The sequence below is a fragment of the Meleagris gallopavo genome, chromosome 4 (genome assembly GCF_905368555.1).
Source record: "Meleagris gallopavo chromosome 4, MGAL_WU_HG_1.1, whole genome shotgun sequence".
Classification (NCBI taxonomy): domain Eukaryota; kingdom Metazoa; phylum Chordata; class Aves; order Galliformes; family Phasianidae; genus Meleagris; species Meleagris gallopavo.
In genome coordinates, this window is record NC_139407.1 from 29,123,650 (window position 1) to 29,145,560 (window position 21,911).

Consider the following 21,911-nt stretch of genomic DNA (forward strand, 5'->3'; position numbering starts at 1 on the left):
AGAAGGGGAAGACAGCGGAAGTGACTTGCGTGCCGCCCTCCTCTTCCGGGGGTGGGGCTGGTGACGGAGTTCCGTTTCCCGGCAGCGGGACGCGCAGCGCAATGGCCGGCATCAAAGGTGTGTGGGGTGGGAGCGGCTGTAGCCCCCAGGCGTCTGGGGCGGCAGGGTGAGATCCGGCCCGTGCGCGGTGCTGGCGGCTAAAGCGGCAGGGCCAGCTCGTCTCTGGGGCTTCTCTCCGGTTGTTTTCAGGCTGCAGCTGATCGCAGTGCTTACCTGTTCTGCGTTTGTCTTTCCGCAGCTCTAATCAGCCTGTCCTTCGGGGGAGCGGTGGGACTGATGTTCCTGATGCTGGGCTGCGCCCTTCCTCAGTACAAGTAACGTGTCTGCTTTTTGTAGCTTCGTGTTCTTTGACACGTCGGGTTGCAGAGTGGTTTGGCTCATAATTAATGAGTGATTCATCTTGCGTGTGTGAGAGGCTTGTTTCTACGCTGGATAAAGCAGCATCTCACACAGCTGCAGCTGCTGTCTGTCTGCTTGTCCTATTGATTCCTATCTCTGCTTCCTAGAGGCAGGAAGCAATAGACGAAGAGCATGGAAAGTCAGCTCAATGGTTTTGACTCTTTGCAACTTAAAATCTTCCTTATTGACTTATTCAATATGAGATAAATATCAAATTTGCTAGTTGTCATTTACGTTTTCCATGTACGTGATTAGCTTTCCTATGTCAGCTCTCTTCTATTATAAAATCTGGGCTGGTGGCACAAACTCTTAGCAATGAGGTTATTACACTGTCATACTTCAAATAACATGATTCACTCAAACCATACATAGCTGCATTGGCCTGCCAGGTGAGCTGTGGGCAATAAAAGATATGATGTTGGTTGAAAAGATGAAGCAAAAAAATACATATCTAATGGTTTGGAGCTCTATGGCTTCTGAGTATTGGCAGAAAACAATACTCTGATCCCATGCGTGTACTCAGAGTTTACATGTAAAAAATAAGATGTAGACTTTGCAAAGGTCTCTCTGCAGTTCAGAAGTAAAGCTGACAGGTTAAACTTAGCTCTTAAGATCATCATGTGAGGTAACGTTAGATTTAGGCTTGCTTAGTGAAACCTTGCTTCGTGAACATTCTCTGAATGAAGTCTCTGTTGCTGCAGTTGAGGTCAGCTGGAGCATGGCATGTTGGATTAATGTAATTTTATTCCAGATTGAAGGGATTGCTTTGCCTGGGCTTGAGCCCATCTTTCCCAAATGTGGGAACTGGATGGGGAAAATACCTCACATTGATTTTTGGGAAGAGCAGAAAGTAAGTGAAGTTAACATCAACTTTCCTTCTTTCTTTTTCAGCCAATACTGGCCACTGTTTGTTCTGTTCTTTTACATCCTTTCTCCTATCCCATACTGCATAGCAAGAAGATTAGTAGATGACACAGATGCTACAAGTAACGCCTGCAAGGAGCTGGCTGTATTTCTTACAACAGGCATTGTTGTCTCGGCATTTGGACTGCCTATAGTGTTTGCCAGAGCAGAACTGGTTAGTAGTGTTTCAATTTCTGAAAATATTCTTTGCTAGAAACCTTTTTTTTTTTTTTTCAATTAACTGAAGGTAGAACTTTCATGCACTGTGCAACTTCTTTAAATATGTACTTAAGATGCCTGTGGTGGAAACAGGAGTTCCTTCAGGAAAAGAAAAAAAGCAACTTAGAAATAAAAGTATGGCAAAAAAGACATAGTTGCCAATTGCTTTATGTGGTTGTGGAATAAAGTCAAACATCCGATGTGCAATGCAGAAAAAAATGAGTATGAAAACTTAGTAGGCCAGTAGCCAAATGCAGAAGTTCACAGAATACCCTGAAGGCGATTTGTAGAACAGTTGCGTTAAAGAAGACTGAGTATAACAGTGCATTTTAGCAATCACTTTGAAGAACATGTGATCTTTTTTTTTTTAATCTTCTGATTTGTGATTACGTCTTTCCCAGTGCATGATGTTCCACTAACATCCTTTAAAAGATGACCTTGACTTGAATTTTAGAGAATACTAAATCAAAAACTATGGAATGTACGTCTCAGTCAAGAACAGCCCGGCCAGTCAGTTTGAATGCCTCACACCCTTTGGCTACTGTCCTTGGAAAACATTCATCTCTGTTTTTTGTTATTGTTACTTGTACATCTGCTGATATTTTACAGGCCTCCATCCTTGGCTGCCTTTAAAAACAAACCAAAAACCCAACCAAAAAAAAAAAAAACACCAAACTCCTGTGGCTAGCAAGTATAGCTGGGCTCTGCAATAACTTCATGCTGTCGCCTAGCCTCACATTACTGTTTCTGGACGTAAAACAAAATGTCCTTGCCTGCTAGCCGGCACTTTGAATGAGGCTAGAAGAAAGTGTAGTGCTGCTTGACTATGATTTGGTCAAACCCTTTAAGGTAAGCCAAATCTAGCCTTCTTGGCATAATAAGGTACCACTGCCTTTCATCGTGGATCTGTTGCTGAATTTTTGTCTATAACGTGACATGAAAATGTTACATTTTGTCTTGTCAGTGTTTTGTTCAGGTATATCTAACTAAATTCCACTTGTTCACAGATTTACTGGGGCGCATGTGCACTTGTTCTTACGGGGAATACAGTCATCTTCGCTACGATTCTAGGATTTTTCTTGGTCTTTGGCAGCAACGATGACTTCAGCTGGCAGCAGTGGTGAAAGGAAGATAGAGAACTATCACAGACATCTTGTCATTCAGTGGCCATCCATACAAATGAGAGAATGGGCAATAAAGAGAAGTAGTGTAGCAAGCCTCTCCAGTATTCTAGACACTCCTTTTTCACCTTGTTTGTTCTGAGTGTACTACCGTTTTGCTGATGGGTTTCTAAGTTTTTATCAAGTAAAGAGATAGCTGATTTCATTTTTACCTTTAGTATGTTTTAGGTGGTCTCTTAGTTTGTCATTCTTGTTCTGTTCAGTGTTTATGTGAAGCTTTAATGCTGAAACAAGAATGTTTTAAGGTTGTTTTATTTTAGCATTAATACAGTGCTTCATTTCTTCTAATGTGGTGATTAAATTACATACAAACTGAACTAAGGAAAGCAATTGTACACCACCACTATCAGTTACAGATACACAGCTTGTTATAATTTAAGAAGAGGCAAGGGTGGGTGTGTACCAGTTACAGACTTTTTCTTCTGCCCGTACCTCAAACTGGGTGATGAATGTTGATAGCCTTCATTTAAGGAAAAGGCTGAGAAGCAGGTGGAGTTATTTGGGAGAAGTCTTCAATTTAAGCACCGCTAGCACTTTACCTGCTTCATTATCGATTTTTGTGTGGATGTGACATTCAAGTACTCTGTAAATGTGGTAATATTATGACATGCAAAACCAAATTGCGTTGTAGGGGGAGGGGAAAAATGATATATAAATTCCATTTTTTAAAACAAATATCTTTTGAATTCTATTTATAATTGTTGTATTGTTTTGAGCTTTTATGTCAACTCTTTACCATGAAGAGGGTAAAATGTTCATTTATGGAACTACTGCTACATGTTCATTTGAAGCATATACAAAACTTTTCTCCTTCCTCTTTTTAATTTATTTTATACATACCGTGAATGGAATACAACTTTTCAAATGTAAATTAAACTTTATGTTAAACTTGTTTAAAGAATCTTTTTCCTTCCCCCCCCCCCACACACTTTTTTTCCTTCACACAAAGCAGTCGATGCATGACTTTTGGAAGTCACTGGCTGAACTGACTTTACTGACTGTTCATAAGTTCTTATGCGCTTTGAGTTAATAAGATTTAATGTTATGTCTGTAATTGTAGACTTGCATTCTGTAAGATTACACATGTATCTTCAAGTACTTAAGACATCTTTAGCATACCTCTCAACTGTCTGGATTTTTTCATTAAAGAAGTTTGCCATTAGACATTTCATCTTGAGGTAGTGAATGAGTGCTAGTTAACCAAGTTCAGTTGTACCACAAACACTGATAAACTTGACCAAACCTACTGCTAAACTATATTTTAAAGTTCTAAGAAATTTACTGTGCATAAAAGCTGCTGATTGCTTAGATGTTACATAACAGTGGAACAGAATGAAAAGGCACAGGATAGCAGGCCTTAGCTGTAATGTTTGTACACAGATGTAAATAAAATACAAAGCCTGAGTATCTGAATACAAATAGTAACCCTGGCAACTTATTTGATAGGACTGTGAAAATTTACCAGCAAGTAGGGGCAGCACTGCTACTTTGTTAATGTCATCCTGTGCTCAATTTTATCCATACCAGTACAGGAATAAATAGGTGTCAAGTGCAGAAGCCAGTCAGCAGCAGGAAATATTTCAGCCATGACTAAGTGCTTCACCAAACTGGCTGTGATGGTAACATCCAAAGATGATGAAGGGCTGTAAAATCATTCATTTCCTGACCTTTTTTGATGACAGTTCCACATCTCTGACCCCCAAGCAATAGATTCCTCAAAAGGATGTTCCAAATTAGTGGCTAAGTTGGCAGTCTTCGCCCTTCCAAAGGAGAAACACTTCAGATTGGCACAAATCTGAGTTTACTGCCTCCTGGTTTGTGGTAAGGAACTGCGTGATTGATCCCACCAGTTCCTGTGCTGCTAGCCTGCCTCTCAAAGGTAACAACTACTCCAAATTTCCAGGCTGTAGAATTATCTGTGTCCTTGTTGGCTATGGTTTTTTTTTTTTTTTTTTTTTTTTTTAAATGTTGCAGCATGACATTCTTTCACTTGCACACCAACTTCATGCAGCCCAGCTCCGCTTTACGAGCCAACAGTTGGGAGGTGTGATCTCCCCTTGTCGCAGGCACTGAGACAGCATTGCCATCCTATACAGCTTTGAACAACAATTTTAAATGGCAGTCCAAGTTCTATACGTTTAATCCAGAAATACTCTCACAATAGAGTGTTTTGTTTCAAGTACTAATGGTGCAATTTCTTTCCTTAACACGGTTGTCACTCCCGCTGAAGAAACAGCAGCAGGTGACTCAGTCCTCAAGTGAGTTTGTTTCATCTGTCTTCAGGTGCCAGCGCTGCCTTTCCTTGAGATAAGGCCACTTTACATGTGCAGACTATCAAACCCCTGTTCATGAGCTCCTCCTGAAGATCTGGAAGGCTGCAATGAGGGCTTCTCGAGCCCAGCTCCCTCAGCCCGCCTTCAGAGGAGAGGTGCTCCAGCCCTGAGTATCTTCGTAGCCCTCCTGTGCTGTGACACAGACCCATTTATTCATTTACTAACGTACACCCTGCTCCTGCTGGCTGACAGCCACCGCTAGGGGAAGTGAAACACTCTGAGAAACGGAGGGAGGAGCGCGGGCAGCCCTTGCCCACGCTCGGGACGTGGCGGTGCGGCCTTTCCGCTTCCGGGGCTGCTCCCCTCCCGGCTCCGAGATGGCGGCGGCGGCTGCGGGCGGCCCCGGGGCGGCAGCGGCGCTGTGGAGCGAGGTGAACCGCTGCGGCCAGAACGGTGACTTCGCCCGCGCGCTCAAGTCCGTCAACAAGAGTGAGTGAGCGAGCCCGCCAGCCCGGCGCCGTGTCGTGTGCTCGTGCTGCGTTGGGGCGGGGGGCTCGGGAAGCGGGGCTGCCCCGGGGAGCCTGAAGGGAACAGAGCCGCCCTCCTCTGCCAGGAGCGGCGTGTCTTGTCGGCCTTGCTGGGTTTTCATCGTGCTCCCCCTCCCCCCCATCTCCCCGGAATTGAAGCGCCCTGCATGGACATGAAAAAGGTTTCTAATGTCATCACCCAGCACTGCCGAGTCCACCGCTGCCCCACGTCCCTCAGCACCACATCTACACATACCTCCACCTGAGCCAACGCATCGCACCCGTTCGGTGAAGATGCGTGCCCTAATAGCAACGTGTCCTAATAGCCAACCGGAACCTCCCCTGCCACAACTTGAGACCATTCCCTCTCATCCTGTCGCTGTTACCTGGGGACAGAGGCCGACCCACACCTCACCACAGCCTCCTGTCAGGCAGTTGCAGAGAGCCATAAGGTCTCCCCTGGGCCTCCTCCAGACTGAACAACCCCAGCTCCTTCAGCTGCTCCCGTAGGACTTGTGCTCCAGAGTCTTTCTTCCTGACTGTGCCTTACGTGGCACTGAGACAGGTTTTGGCACTGTTCTCTGTCTGGAAGTGACATGCCAATGAAAGGTTTGCTCAGGTGTGTACAGCTCCTTCGGTGCAGCTCTGTTCCAGGCAGGTTACCATAGCAGTCAGTTAAGTTCAGTGCTTGTGTTGAGCTCTTTCACACTGGCAGGGTTTTCTCATGAGCAAGCCACACCAGAACCCTTTTAAAATGATGCAAGTGTTAAATGTTTTTTTTTTTTTCCAGCTTAAACAGTGTATGGCACTTTAAAAACTTTAGCCTGTCTGCCAGTTAGATCCTTCTGTTAAAACTGTTTTCCTCTCCAGTTCTGCAGATCAGCAAAGATGATGTGACTGCACTTCAGTGTAAAGTAGTATGTCTTATCCAGAACGGGAGCTTCAAGGAAGCCCTCAGTGTAATCAACACCCACACTAAAGTGTTGTCCAGGTGAGTTGTGTCTTAATGTAACTACAAAATAAGAAATTGTGAGCCCCTGATAAGTCCTGCAGCTTCAGGTGGAGGGAACTAATCAGTAATAAAAAAAATAAATAAAAAAATCAAGAGCAGGAGGTGCTCAGAGCCATTGCAGTTGGGGTTCTCAGTAAAATGCTGATTTAATCTGAGCATGAGAGATAGCCTGCATTAATCTGAAGTGGTCTACGGGCTTTTTTTTTTTTTTTTTTTTTTTTTAAATAGTAGCAGAGATTGTCCTCTATCTAGTTCTAGGTAGTACCTATCTCCATTAGTTGATTTTGCTTGTTGATGTGGTTATGGAGGGGAAGGGGATGGTTTTTGTGAGAGCAAAGAGAAGGATAAGCCTTTGCTAGTAGCAGCAAGCTGTTAGCTTTGTATGGCATTCTCATCTGTAATGACGTAATGGAATGTACCACAGTAATCAAGGTGGCAAAGCCTTTGGCTACAGCAAATGAGAACAAGCCCAAACACAGCAACTACAGACATAGAAATGGAAGAAAAGCACCACATACCTTTGGAAGGCCTCAGGTAGGTAGGGATCTCCAGAGAGAGATACCCTTGCCTCCACTGCCAACCCTTAAATGAGATCTGTGAAGGGGTGGATCCTGGCTTCTACCTCTTCCAGTCACTCAGGTGGATTGCATGCACCTGAGCTCCACTTGGTTGACCCTGCCTTCTCACCAGATGCTGAATCACTTGTTCAGGCCATGACTTAGCATTTCTGCTACATCATCATACTGCTTTTTGGGGTAATTTTCTTTGCCATATGATAGTATTACTTTAACTATCAGGATAGTGCAAGCCCTTTGTATGTGTTCTCAAAATCAACACCTTGAAGACAACTTGTGTTTTAGTACAAGTCAAGTTTCTGTATCCCCTTTCATGTCATTAAGCAAATTTAATTCTCTTCCTAATAAAGAAGACAGTGCAATGACAGAGATAGGAATTGTGTGGAAGCAGCAGTTTTCCGTTTCAGATACTGTTTTTGTTAAGGAGCTTCCCAGAAAAATGCATTGTAGTACTGAAGTAGCGAAGTGCTTCCATATTTATATTCACATCTGAATAAATATTGTCATCTCATTCACAAATCACTTCTTTCTTGGGATGAAAGGAATCTAAGTTTGTAGGTTGTTTTTCAATATATGATGGAGAGGAGAAGTAATTTCCCTAAATTTAACAGGCTTATGGCTTGGGTTGGAAGGGACCTCAAGGATTATGAAGCACTAACCCCCCTGCCGCATGCAGGGTCACCAACCTCCGTATCTAATACTAGACCAGGATGACCAAGACCCCATCCAACCTGGCCTTGAACACCTCCAGGGACGGGGAATCCACAACCTCTCTGGGCAGCCTGTTCCAGCACCTTACCACTCTTATATTAAAGAGCTTCCTCCTGACATCCAACCTAAATCTTCCCTCCCTCAACTTAAAACCATTTCCCCTTGTCCTGCTATTATCTACTCTTGTAAAGAGTTGACTTCCCTCCTGTTTGTAGGCTCATTTTAGGTACTGGAAGGCCGCAATGAGGTCACCCTGCAGCCTTCTCTTCTCCAAGCTGAACAAGCCCAGCTCCCTCAGCCTGTCTTCGTAGGGGAGGTGCTCCAGCTCTCTGATCATCTTTGAGGCCCTCCTCTGGACCCTCTCCAATAGCTCTCTGTCTTTCTTATATTGGAGGCCCCAGACCTGGACACAGACTCCAGATAGGGACTCACAAGAGCAGAGTAGAGAGGGACAATTACCCTGTCTCTGCTGTCCACCCCTCTTTTGATGAAGTCCAGGATACCATTTGCTTTCTGAGCTGCAAGAGCACTCTGATGGCTTGTGTTCCCCAGGTTCTTCTCTGCAGGGCTACTCTCAAGGACTACTCCTCCCAGTCTGTAGTATGCCTGAGATTCCTCTGGCCCAGGTGCAAAACCTTGCACTTTGCTGAGTTGAACGTCATTAGATTCACCCAGGCTCACCTTTCAAGTCTGTTGAGGTCCCTCTGAATGGCATCCCTTCCACCCACCGTGTCAACTGCACCACTCAGCTTGGTGTCATCAGCAAACTTGCTTAGGGTGCACTCAATTCTGGCATTGATGTCATTGGTAAAGATGTTAAAGAGCACCAGTCCCAAGACAGATCACTGGGGACACTGCTCATTACCAGCCTCCACCTATACACAGAACCATTGATCGCTACCCTCTGTGGCCTTTCAATCAATTCCTATTCCGCTGCGTGGTCCACCCATCAAATCCACATCTCTCCAATTTTGAGATAAGGATGTGGTGCAGGACCACATTAAAGGCCTTGTGCACATGGTAAATGACATCGGTCGCCTTCCTTTTGTCCACCAATGCTGTCACCCCATTATAGAAGGCCACCAAATTGGTTAAGCTTGACCTTCCCCTGGTGAAGCTGTGCTGGCTGTCTCGGATCACATGCTATTCCTCATGTGATCTAGCATGTCATTCAGGAGGATCTGTTCCACAATCTTCCCAGGCACAGAGGTGACACTCACTGGCCTGTAGTTCCCCAGGCCCTCCTTGCTCCCTTTCTTAAAAATGAGAGTGACGTGACCCTTTTTCCAGTCACTGGGAACCTCACCTGACAGCCATGACTTCTCAAATATGATGGAGAGTGGCTCAGCAACCATCTCAGCCAGCTCCTTCAGAACCCTGGGATGCATGTCATCTGGCCCCATAGACTTGTATACAAGTTTCTTGCTTGCCAGTACCACTTGTCTCTGTGTCCTACAGGGAAGGTGGTGGTTCTTTTGCTGTTTTGAGGTTGTTTAAGATTTTTACAGTACTCAACAGATAAATAATTCAGTAACTTGTGATCATGTGCTCACCTCTGGTGTTTGGCTTTTTGGGAATCTACTAGTCTGTGATTGATAAGGGCTGCTTAAATAAGTGTGTTCAGGTGGGCAAAAGCTGTTGCATGAACACTCCAGCCTGCTATTAACCTTTGTCTTGTCTTTGCAGTGATGTTATTGCCTTTGAGAAGGCCTACTGTGAATACAGGTTGAATCGCATTGAAAATGCTCTCAAGACCATTCAGAGTGCCAGTCAGCAAACAGACAAACTGAAGGAGCTTTATGGACAAGTGGTAATAACAAACTTTTCTTCTTGGTGGCAGTTTTGTATGCTGGATGCCTTGTCCCCCTACTCATTTGGGACAAGTCTTCTCTTGGTTGCCTGAGAGACTATTAATTTAACTTTCTCATTAATCTGGAAGAAAACTGTCAGAGAATAACACCATTTAAATTGCTGCTTCTAATGAAGCTATTTTAGGAGTAAGAATTCTGGAGTCTCTGTGTAGGTATCTGTTCTCATTGCTTGAGTCTTAGCAAATCTCATCTATAGAATTTGCCCTTACAGGTAGATGCAAACATCAGTAATGTTCAACCTGAAACATATGATGCTCTGCTGCAGCCAGTCTGTGAGGAGGGAAAAAGAAGGCAGGGAAATGCTGTTCTGATGGCTAATCCCTTGCTGTCGTCAGTTGTACAGGTTGGAGCGTTATGATGAGTGTCTGGCTGCATACCGGGATCTCATCCGCAACTCCCAGGATGAATATGAGGAAGAACGAAAAACCAACCTCTCTGCTGTTGTGGCAGCACAGAGCACATGGGAGAGAGTAATGCCAGTAAGTGAGTTGCTCACTTGTTGATTGCCTCTTATTTTGTTTGCAGTGCAAAGGAAAATACTTTGCACTGTGACTTAAAATTTGCCTGTTGCACGCCCTTGTAAAATTGCCTCTAAAACAGTTTTTTGTAGCATATTTATTTTGCAAGGAATAGTTTGAGTGTATCTGAAAGCTATAGCTTGTGTCTGTAGCCAGTATAGGTCAGTTGGTGTTTGCATTTGCTTTTCATGCTAGGAAAACTTGGGCCTTCGAGAAGCTACCTACGAGCTGTGTTATAACAATGCGTGTGCATTGATTGGACAAGGAAAGCTGAATGAAGCAATGAAGAAATTACAGAAAGCAGAAGGTAAAATCATGATGGGGTGTTAAAAGCCTTGTGCTCTTCCTAGGCATACTTAAAAACAGAGAGAAGGAAGTTTTAATTCTTGATTGACATCAGAATTTTTGATAGGTGTCCAGATGGTTCTTAGCAGATGTGGTGTCTATGTAGAAGCATTCCTCTGATGCTTTTTTCCAGAGCCACATTACATGTGGCATCTTCTGGCTCTCTTTCAGACCCCTGATGGAGGTTGAATTCTTTTAAACAGTTTTTCTGAAGTGGGAAGTAGATCTCTTCTCATAGATGAAACACCTCATTCTTAACTCTTAGTTTTGTGAGTGCATATATACATATTTATGTGTATATTTATATGTGACATGCATGGTCTGAATTAGCCATGATACCAGTGTAATACAAATGAGGTTTCCTTTTTTTGTGAAGAGCGTTTTTTTCAGTAGGGTGAAAGAAAGATTGTGTGTGGGATTTTTTTGTTGTTTATTTTCCTTTTTTAAAAAGGAAAGGTGTGACAGAAAATGAGTTTTTCTGATCTATTTGCTCTTACAGATAAATAGGTCAGTTCTGCCCTGATTTTGCTGATAGAACAGCAACTCTCCCATTCAACTGTTGTATTGTGCAAATGCAATTCTTGGCATTAGTGAATCTATATGTATGCTCTTATAATATTCCTTTGGAGAGCAAAACAAGTAACATTCTGATGAGGTACTTGAGAAAATTAAGTGAAAGTTAAGTGGTCTGTACTGAAAACTGGTAGAATTGCTTCCCTGTAAAGGGTGGGCTTAAAGCACCTTAATTGACTTTGGTAGTAGTTAATACTAAGAGCTGTGTGAGCCTTAGTGGAATAGATCAGCAGCTAGGTTCAAATAAATTTGTTTAGGAAAGAGAATGAGTGTGTGAGTCTGCTCTCAGTAGGCAGCGTTGGGAGAGATGGTATCTCCTGTTTTTGACATTCCTTCGGAGTAATCTTATCTTCTCCTTCATGGTCGCTGTCATCATCACCAAACCTGTAGACTCAATTGCTTTTCATAATGCTACAGAAATTTTGGATTCAGCATCTGCAAGGGATACACGGAAACAGTTTATGCTTCTAGACCTTCTTTCTTTCCTTAAGCCTTCTAAATTTCATTCTTCTCTTCGTTTTTCTTCTAGAGCTGTGTCGCCAGTCACTCTCAGAAGACTCTGTAAGTTGTTGATGTTGTTATGGAAAGTTTGCTTTGCACCAACATGAATGAGGCTGAGGTCATGCTGTAAACAGCCAGATGACAGCCAAAGCCGATGTACAGTGTTACTCAGCAAGACTTGCCACTGCTGCTGGTACCAACTTGCGAGGCTGGGGCAGCAATTGTAGCTGTTGCAGAAGTGCAACACAGCAAGTTGTTTGCTGCTGTGTTCCTTGTGTTGTTGCCCGTATTGGTACAGGCAGTATGGATACAGTTTGAAATCTCCCTGTGTCCCATTTATGCTGTGTATGAACATGCTGAGTGGGTGATGGGAAGCTTAGGTGACTCGTACTCACTGTTGTTGCTTCAAGCAGAGGGGCAGGTTCAGTGCACAAACTAAAAGTACCTTTGAACTCTTACAATAGCAGGTGAAGCTTTCTTTTTTTCTAGTTTAACCCAGATACACTTGCATTTGTACTGCGGCTTTACCTGTAGCGGCTGGGGTTCTTTGCTGCTTACATGGCTCAAGAGAGCTCATAAACATTTGCCTTCAATGCAGAATGCGGAAGCCATGGGAGAAGTGCTGAGATTGCAGGTTGTTGTGTTTTTTTTTAATTTTACTTTTGCTTTGATTTTCTCTCAGGATGTGACTGAAGAAGACATTGAGGCTGAACTGGCCATTATTCATGGTCAGATGGCATATATCATGCAACTGCAGGGTCGCACAGAGGATGCTCTACAACTCTACAATCAAATAATCAAGTTGAAGTAGGAGCTTTTCTAAAATAAGTGCTTGTTCTTCCACCTGTAGAGAGACCACTGTTCAATAATAATGTGCTTTCTCCTTTTTTTATTTACAGGCCAACAGATGTAGGGCTGCTTGCCGTCATCGCAAATAACATCATTACAATTAACAAGGTATAGAATTACCTTGCTGCTCTCAGTGTGGTCCTTTCTTGTAGCTACTCAGCCTGTTTGTCTGCTTCTATGGAGAAGGGGGATAATCAGGAACGGCTCTTTCCTAAACAGTAGTTAAATCACAGATTCAAAGCCTTTTTCTTGTTCAAGGAATGTAGTGAAATCATCTAATCATGTGTGATTTTTCCCCAGGACCAAAATGTTTTTGACTCAAAGAAAAAGGTGAAGCTGACCAATGCAGAAGGTGTTGAGCATAAACTCTCCAAGAAACAGCTTCAGGCAATTGAATTCAACAAAGCTTTGCTGGCAATGTACACTAACCAGGTAGGAGAAACTGATCTGCAGTGGTTGGTTACAGGTTTAGCACCCTCCACGGTAATTTGACTAGGCAAAAATGGATATGCAGTCTATCTGGCAGAAGTATGAATACTTGGCTTAGGCACAGAAGTGGGGAAAAAAATATCCCTTAAAGAACAGTGCAGCTTGTTGAGTAGTGACTTGAGTGTTGCTGCAGCAAGGCAATGCAGAGATGACTAGGAGGAGAGAGACTGAATGTGTCGGGTTCTGAGATCCATCTGAACTGCTACTAGGAGGTTTTGTTCTTGGCTCTTTATCCATTTCAGGGAATTCATTGCTAGCATTTCATCTTATTAGGTATAACTGGAGATCAGGTCAGCATTAGTGCTTACAGAGATTGAACAAAATATATTTTCTACTCCCACCCCTCAGGCAGAGCAGTGCCGCAAACTGTCAGCAAGCCTGCAGTCACAGAGCCCCGAGCATCTTCTTCCTGTGCTAATCCAGGCAGCCCAACTGTGTCGTGAAAAGCAGCATACAAAGGCCATAGGGCTTCTGCAGGTAGGTTAAGACAAAGTACTCCTTTTGTCTTGCGCCCTTCAAACTTAGCTCTATGTGTTTTTTTCTGTGCTATTTCCCTTTGTTTTGTCTTGTTTAAATTTCCAGGGATATCTGACTGTGCTTGTAATAGTTTAGTTTAATGCTGCTGGAAAGCATTTACATCTAAACAAACCATGCTTCTTTAAAAGGGAAAGTATTCCCTTGCACCTCTGATATTTGTAGATTTCTTCAAGGGTAAGCAGTGGGTTCTGTGGCTCTGCTTGCAAGCAGTCTACAACAGCCCTCTTGGGTAAGTAATGAGTGGTCTAGGATTGTAATCAAAGAGGACAGTGGGACACTGGCAGTTTCAGGCTCTCTTCTGCTGCATGCTGAAGTCTGCCTATGCTGGAAAGATTCCCTTGGCTCTTGCCAGCTTTTTGTGACTGAGCATAAGATCTGGTTGCCCAGAAAAGCATGTTGAGTTGTTCTATCCTTTGATCCTCAGGACTTTGCAGAGCAGCACCCTGCCAATGCAGCTGAGATCAAGCTGACGATGGCCCAGCTAAAAATTGCTCAAGGTATTCAATCTCCTCCCTTGGGAAAGTGTCAGCACATTACAATGGTGTGAGAGTTGAGGGAAAACAATCTTTAGGGCAATCTCTGCTGCAGTCACTGTTGTGATAGAGTGCAGAACAGAGATACTTTCAGTCAGGTATTCTAAAGATGGAGCTATGGGGGGATAGAGCTTATAGCTTAGTGCCCGAATGTTGAGGCTACACAGATCCCTGATTAGAGCTGCCCACAATTTTTGTGAATCGTAGAATGGCTTGGGTTGGAAGGGACCTTTAAGATCATCTACTTCCAACCCCCTGCCATGTGCAGTGTTACCATCCACTAATCAGGCTGCCCAGGGCCTCCAACCTGACCTTGAACACCTCCAGGGATGGAGCATCTACAACTTCTCTAGACTACCTGTTTCAGCCCCTCACCACTCTCTGAGTGAAAAATTTCTAGTCTAGATCGACCCTCTTTTTAGTTTAAAGCCTTTTCTCTTTGTCCTATCACTATCAGACCATGTAACAAGTTGGTCTCTCTCCTGTTTAGAAGTTCCCTTTAAGTACTGGAAAGCTGCAGTGAGGTCTCTCCTGAGTCTTCTCCAGGCTGAACAAGCCCAGCTTCCTCAGCCTTTCTTAGAAGAGGTTTTCCAGCCCTCTGATCATCTGTGTGGTCCTCCTCTGAATCCCTACCAACAGCTCCATGTCTTTCTTGCGCTGAGGGCCCCAGGCCTGAATGCAGCACTGCGAGTGGGGCCGCACAAGGGCAGAATAGAGGGGCATAATCACCTCCTTCGCTCTGCTGGCAATTCCTCTTTTGATGCAGCTCAGGATACTGTTGGTCTTCTGGGCTGCAAGCACACATTGCTGGCTCATGTCAAGCCAGGACTGACAGGATTTAATGTGTTTTGGGTCAGGAGGCATCCTGCAAGCAGTGTGGGGCTTCCTGATGTTACCATTCCTGTACACGGTCAGACAGCACAGAGTTGCTTCTGGATGAAAAGAACCTGCTTGCAAAAAGCTGCTCCTGAACCCTTTCAGACTGTGCCAAGAGCAAGAATGGGATCCCTTGTGTGGGGGCTTTTGTCCTTCATTTCTGGAAATGAGGGAAATGTTTTTGAGAAAGGGATTGTTATGTCCCTGTTGTTTACCTTTGGAAATAGTGGAAGTTCACAGACTAGTCCCTTGCCCTGTCCAGCAGGCAGGGTGAACTGTGACCATGGCACTAAGAGCATGTTCTTTTCTTTCTAAAAAGGCAGCGTTACCAAGGCCTGTATGATTCTGAGGAGCATAGAAGAACTGCAGCACAAGCCTGGTATGGTAAGCAAAACTCCTTGGCCCTGCGTCAACTCTAGTTGTGTTTAGGGTATAGAAAAATAGGTGGTGTTTGTATCTCATCACCTTGGTGCTGATTTCTTTTTTCATGGCTCTTTGGGTAGAGATGGGGACGAGAAAAAGGGTTTCTAGTGAAACCGTGTCTGATGGCAAGCAAAGAAAGTGCTAAGACAAGAAGGTTCTCTCTGTGAGTGCAGTCCTAAGCTTGTACTGCAGGAGAAAGATTGGTGGGGATGTTTCTTTGAAGAACCTGGGTAGGAAAGTCACGCCTGGGTATCCTGCCTGTGACAATAACTCCTTTCTAGGAATAGAGCAGAAAGCTCACATTGATCATTTTAGGAAATTTCGTAAATTAACTGCTGGCTCTCTGGTTACAGACCACTTGTGTGGGGATCTGCTTTAAGCTGCTCTTGAACATTTGCAGGTGTCTGCATTAGTGACGATGTACAGTCATGAAGAAGACATTGACAGTGCAATTGAGGTCTTCACACAGGCTATCCAGTGGTATCAGCAATTCCAGGCAAGTCAATACAGAGGAGGTAATGCAATCATTTCTAGCTAGCATTTGTTCAGCTCTGACCAGTTTTATGGTTCCACACAACACCATATGGTATGGGGTGTCCCTTAGGCCAGTTTAGGTCAGCTGTCCTGGTTCTGTCCCCTTCAAGCTCCATGTACCCCCCAGCTCCTCTCTGGCAGGGCAGTGTGAGAAGCTGAATAGTCATGGACTTTTTGCTCAGCAACAACTAAAGCATCAGTGTATTATCAAGAGTATTCTCATCCTACACATAGCACTATACCAGCTACTTGAAAGAAAATAAACTCTCCCAGCCAAAACCAGGACAGCTAGTCCACGTTCAACTTTTCCTAATCCTAAAACTAATTACAGCTGCTCTACCTTTCAGCCAGAGTCTCCTGTCCATTTGTCACTGATAAGGGAAGCTGCCAACTTCAAATTAAAGCATGGCAGGAAGAAAGAAGCAATCAGCGACTTGGAGGAGCTCTGGAAGTGAGTTGGGAGGTTGCTGAAAAGGAATTCTTTGCCCGTAGACCTCTGCAAGCTTTCTGGTATCAGGTGGCGTCTGACAATGTTGGTTTGCCATCAGCCCTTCTTTAGAGTTCTTTTATACATGGGGTACCATTGAAAGCCATATTTTTGAAGGGGATAAGTCATTTGATCCATAGGTGACATTCACTTGAAAACCTGATTGATTTATCCTGGAGGCCTCTTGTGTGCAGTGAAGGTTACTTTAATGACTGGGACACGTTGTTTTCTAGTCTGCATAAGCCATGGATATCTAAGTTTTCATTTTTATTATTTACCTGGTGGGATTTGAGGAGAGTGGGGTGTCTATTAAACAGCCTTTGCATCTGTAACTTGAAAGAATTTTGTTCTTCACTGCTTGCTTAATGATACTGTGATGATATCTGCATCTTTCCCTGTCTGCATCAGTGATGTTTGGAGATGTGCTCTGGCAGAGAGCGCAGACTGACATGCCTGTCCCCACAGACAACAGCTGTGGTGCAGTAACATGCAGTATATGGTGATGCCAAGCTCTGGAATGAATGTGTGACTTGGTTCTTCTGCTTTTTGTTCTCCAAAGGCAAAATCCAAAGGATGTGCACACTTTGGCACAACTCATCTCTGCCTACTCCCTTGTGGACCCCGAAAAAGCGAAAGTGTATCCTTTTGACAGTGGTATCTGTGGCATTTGGGCATTGTTTCCTTGGATTTTACTTGTGTAGGAAATTCAGACCCATTCTCCAATTCAGACAAGGAACATCTCCAGTTTGCACATCCAGGTCACGTTTTCTGGAGCTGCTTTATTTCCTAGCTGGTTCGATTACTATGAAATTCTAGGACCCCTTTATCTTTGGCCTCTTCTTCTCTGAGATTTGGTATTTTAAGACTAAGGGAAACCAAGAACAGGAATTTCTCCATTTTTCCTATTGCTGTTTTAGACATGTGGTAGTGATGCAGGGCTGTGTCCAACAAAATATGGCTAAATTCTCACTGATCCAAAGTATCAGGCTTCCTGTACAGCTTTTGTCACCTGGAAAAAACCAGTTGCTAGTTTTGTCCACCACCTCAAAAAAATGGAAAAAAAAAGAAAGAGTTAGAGGGCAGTGAATCAGCAGCTCATCCCAATTTGTGCAGGAAGTTGTTGAGGGAGTTGGGACTAGCTCCTTAGGTCTGTCTGGTATCTATATTACCACCAGGCTGAATTCATTCAAGCTGAAGTTGCCCGTTAGTATCTGAACAAAGATGGGTGTTTATCTTACTTGGTTACCCCTTGCCAGTTGCGCGTTAGTCTTCCTGGTTTGCATTCCTGAACTCTTCTTTTGTAGTCTTAGCAAACATTTGCCTTCCTCGGATACCATGTCGCTGAAAGTAGATGTTGATGCACTAGAGAACTCCCATGGAGCAACCTATGTTCGGAAGAAAGCTGGGAAACTCACTGGAGACAATCAACAGAAAGAGCAAGGGTACAATCTGCTGCTTTGGCTCTGGCATAGTCATTTTTTGGAAAGGCAGAAAAGCATACCTGTTGTGATGAGACTATTACTGTGTAATAGGCTGGTGTGTAACTGCAAGGAGCTTCAGGTAGCAGCAGACTAAGCTTTTAGAAAGATGGGAATGGTTTGGCGTCTTCTAGAGATAGCATTTATTGGACTTTTCTGCTGTGTCACAGTGACTGTTTCCTGCCTTGCTTTTCAGACAAGGGGAGGTGAAGAAGAAGAAGAAAAAGAAGAAAGGTAAGTTGTGTTTCCCAGCTTTTGACAGATGCAGAGAGCTGGCCAGATTGTTTCTTCTGATAGCCAGCCTTGAGCTCCCTGGCAGCTGGAGCCCTTTTGCTGAGTCTGGGTCTCACTTAATGGTTCATGATTGCACCTTTCGTAGGGGACATTTCTCCACAGAAGTGAGAAGAGCACCTTGTTAGGAGATCCACAATGAAATGTGTTATGTATTGCTGGGCTCTGTGTGCTTTCTGTTGATGCTTGTCTAGTGAGCTGACTCCAATCTCATTGCCTGGCACTAACTGTTCTGTAGGAAAGCTGCCCAAGAACTATGACCCCAAGGTAACTCCTGATCCTGAGCGGTGGCTTCCAATGCGAGAACGTTCGTACTATCGTGGACGGAAGAAGGGCAAGAAGAAGGACCAGGTTGGCAAGGGAACTCAGGGTTCAACCACAGCTGCTTCCTCTGAACTGTAAGTACCCATTGCTGGGCCTGGTGTGGGAAATGACTCCTGGGTGGCTAGGGGGGGTGTTTTTTCTGGTTTCTGTCACCTCACCAGCTCTGGGTAGCACAGTTGAAACAGTACTTTGTAACTCGAACCTTCTACCAGCTGCTCTTCCAGAAGATCTCTGTAGTTAACTGAAAACCAAAATGATTTAATAGGCGTGCTTGAAGGTATTAAAGTGCAAATAAAATGGAGAAGGAAGTGCTTTTAAAATAATAGCAACACAGGGAACTGCAAGTTCTGTATGACAGTTTCTCATTTATACAGCTGTCTCTCAAAACTAAGGCATTAAATGCCTTTTTGGTACTGTTGGTTTGAGCGGTGTTTACCAGGAGAGCTGGTATAGAGATGCCTATATGCTCAATGGGGGAAGGAGGATTTTGGTCTTAAACTCCCATAACTGAGGGGACTGAAAGGGTTCTCTTGCATTGCTCGAGCTGTTACCTGTCTGTTCTAAAGCTGAAAGCCTTGCTTTCATTGTTATGGACTTCTACTGTTGAATGAGCATCTGTTAGAAGTTGGTTGCTTGCCCTTTGAGACAAGTTCCCATCATATGTTGGCTCTCCTGCTATCTACATTGAAGTTCATCTGAGATGAGCAACGTCTCCTTGCGTGAATGCCCTCACATCCATAGGGCTTTCTATTGCTATTTTATAGGGCAACTACTATTTTTTTGCTGTTAGCTTTCTTCTAAGCTGCTGCTTACGGTGCCACATCTTGTGAACTCATGTGGTGTCTTTTTTTCGTCTTCTCTGTAGGGATGCCAGTAGGACTGCCAGCAGCCCACCTACCTCCCCTCGGCCCGGCAGTGCTGCAGCTGTATCGGCTGCAAGTAATGTCATCCCTCCCAGGCACCAAAAACCTGCTGGTGCCCCAGCCACCAAGAAGAAACAACAACAGAAGAAGAAGAAAGGGGGGAAAGGAGGATGGTAGAAAGCAGAATGTATAATGTGCACACATCAGTAGGCGATGTTGGTTGCATAATAAAGGTCAAAAGAAAGTGGTGGTGAAAGACTCTTCCTATCCAAATCTTTGTTGGTGCTCCAGGGGGAAGAGAGCTGGTATAGGGCACCACATTACTCATCAGGTTGTCTTCCTCACACTTGTACCTACTGTGGCTTGTCTTCCTCCAAAACTGTGTTAGCACGCAGTATAAACCAGACTAAGGAGCTTCACTGAGTGTATTTGGGGGGCTTCTGCATCTCCTGCTCCCAAACAGGATGTTATGCAGGAGCAGCTGAGGTGCTGTCGCAAGGGAGCCAGGCTGGGTAAAAAGGACAACTGTGTTACTTGATTATCCCTTGTACCTCTGTGGAACTGTCTTCTTAACTGTAAATAAACACAAGAGCTTGTAGCTTGTTTCTGAAACAAGATCTGTTCCATATGTGCAGTGCCAGCAGGTGCCTGCTTCCTAGCTTCTGCTCCCAACTGCTGTTTTCGTTGCTTGCAGAAATGACTCACTGGGCCAGCATAGTGGATTTGTGAAGGATTGTTTTTGAGAGCAGCAAGCTCCTTTGAAAGTTCCCCAGTGCTTTCACCCACCGTAAGTTAGAAGATAGGTGGTTAGGTTTAATGTGTAGCCAGATCCCCTGTGAGGGACTGTGACAGCATTCTCTGTGGGTTGATTTTCATGTTTCTTTTAAGATTGCAACCTAAGGATCGCTTCCTCTGCTGAGTTACACCTCTCCCCAGCAATCCTGCTGAATAGTGTCCTGCAGCTTGGGTGAGATGTTGCTCGTAGCAGGGGACAGGGCTTCAGACTGTAGCAGAGAGTTTCATAGAGCTTTTAGGAAAAGGAGAGAAAATAGATCTCACGATTCAGATTGTATGGAGGGAACTGGATGTTAGCAAATTCAAATGCAGCCTTTAAAAAAATTGCCTCTCAGAGGTATGGAATAACCAAAAACATCTTGAAACAGTTACACTGCTTCCGCATATGCTAGTCAAAGCTTCTAACAGAATTTTTCTGTTGTGATGCACTGTCTTCAGTGTTGTATCCCAGTTAGTCACTGACCACTAAACAGCAGAGGTGCAATAGGATGTTGAAAAACAACAGATGTCTAGATAAGGTGGGAGAGGATAACCTAAGGAGGACAGCAAGACTGTTACAATGAGTGAGACATTGGCACAGACTGCCCAGGGGGGTGGTAGAGTCACTGTCCTCAAAGATGTTAAAGTACTGTGGAGATGTAGCACTGAGGGATGTGGTTAGTGGGCGCGATGGGGGTAGGTAGGGATTGGACATGATGGTCTTGGAGGTCTTTCCCAGCTTTCATGATTCTAAACTAAACTATCAAACTGTGTGGCAGCTGAGCTGATTCGCTGTCCACTTTCCTACAAGCCAGCTCTCTTAATAGTGGACTTGGCAAAGCAAGAACTAGATAACACAAGGTGGCTGCTTGTGACAGCTGTTTGCATTGGAAAAGCATAGCACTTCTCAAGTGGAGGCAGGCGATGAGATTGAGGATGAGCATTTGCCTTCCTAGCACTCTACTGGTAGAATCTCAGACATCTCTTGAAACTTCTAGTTGTTGCAAAAACATTTTTTTCCCCGTGCACAGACTTTCAGTGGTAGAAATAATTCCTCAGGGAAATGCTATTGTGCTAGATGTTAACCTGAGAGGTAAAGGCTTCTGCATCGAAAGGATTTGATGCCAAGGCCTGAAGTGGAAATGTTACCATGACTTCATATAAACAAATTCACAAAAAAGCCAGAAAGCATACAACATTATTTGTCACTCATTGCTCTTTCAAACTTACAGAATCATAGAATGGTTTGGGTTTGAAGGGATCTTTAAGATCATCTCACTCCAGCCTTCCTGCTATAGGCAGACACCTCCCTCTAGCCAGGTTGCTCAAAGCCCCTTTCCAGCTTGGCCTTGAATGCCTCCAGGGAGGGGGCATACACAACCTCACCGGCAACTTAAAAGCATCTGCAGGATTCTTCATAGTGGTCTTTTTAAACTTATCAGTGGGTTTAAGAAAACAAGAGGAGGTATTTATTTTCCTCCCCACATTACCCAAGGGTGGAACTCGTGTTTCAGAGGACCAAGTTACCAGTGAGCCTAGAGGAAAAATAAGGCATACTCACAAAGAACAGCGGCTAGGGATGAAAATGCAAGTTCTTTCGGCTTGGTAAATCTACGAGTTGATGGTTCTGTAGAAGCCGAGAAGAGGAAAGGAAGGATCGCGAACTTACAGCCGGCAGCTGGATGAGGCCAGGCTCTTTCCACCGGTGCGTACCTCCAGGTCCGCAGCAGCGCCCAGCTGGGGCCTCGTCGCTGCAGGCACGTCCGTCTGCCTGTCTGTAGGGGG

At 44.3% G+C, this 21,911-nt stretch overlaps 2 protein-coding genes across 2 annotated transcripts; both read left to right on the plus strand.

Annotated features, from left to right (window-relative positions):
* The first annotated feature begins 8 nt into the window (after nucleotides 1-8).
* Nucleotides 9-3,663, plus strand: LEPROTL1 (leptin receptor overlapping transcript like 1). Its single transcript, XM_003205596.4, has 4 exons — nucleotides 9-117; nucleotides 299-374; nucleotides 1,351-1,537; nucleotides 2,589-3,663. The coding sequence occupies exons 1-4, from the start codon at nucleotides 102-104 to the stop codon at nucleotides 2,703-2,705; spliced, it is 396 nt and encodes a 131-aa protein (XP_003205644.1). The 5' UTR covers nucleotides 9-101; the 3' UTR covers nucleotides 2,706-3,663.
* Nucleotides 3,664-5,364: 1,701 nt separating this feature from the next.
* Nucleotides 5,365-19,596, plus strand: SRP72 (signal recognition particle 72). Its single transcript, XM_085222636.1, has 19 exons — nucleotides 5,365-5,524; nucleotides 6,433-6,553; nucleotides 9,547-9,670; nucleotides 10,067-10,210; nucleotides 10,445-10,556; nucleotides 11,697-11,728; nucleotides 12,351-12,475; nucleotides 12,568-12,625; nucleotides 12,818-12,949; nucleotides 13,355-13,483; nucleotides 13,968-14,040; nucleotides 15,272-15,336; nucleotides 15,776-15,875; nucleotides 16,261-16,360; nucleotides 16,956-17,033; nucleotides 17,701-17,838; nucleotides 18,071-18,108; nucleotides 18,404-18,563; nucleotides 19,355-19,596. Exons 1-19 carry the CDS (start codon nucleotides 5,413-5,415, stop codon nucleotides 19,527-19,529), a joined length of 2,016 nt encoding a protein of 671 aa, XP_085078762.1. The 5' UTR covers nucleotides 5,365-5,412; the 3' UTR covers nucleotides 19,530-19,596.
* Nucleotides 19,597-21,911: the final 2,315 nt, after the last annotated feature.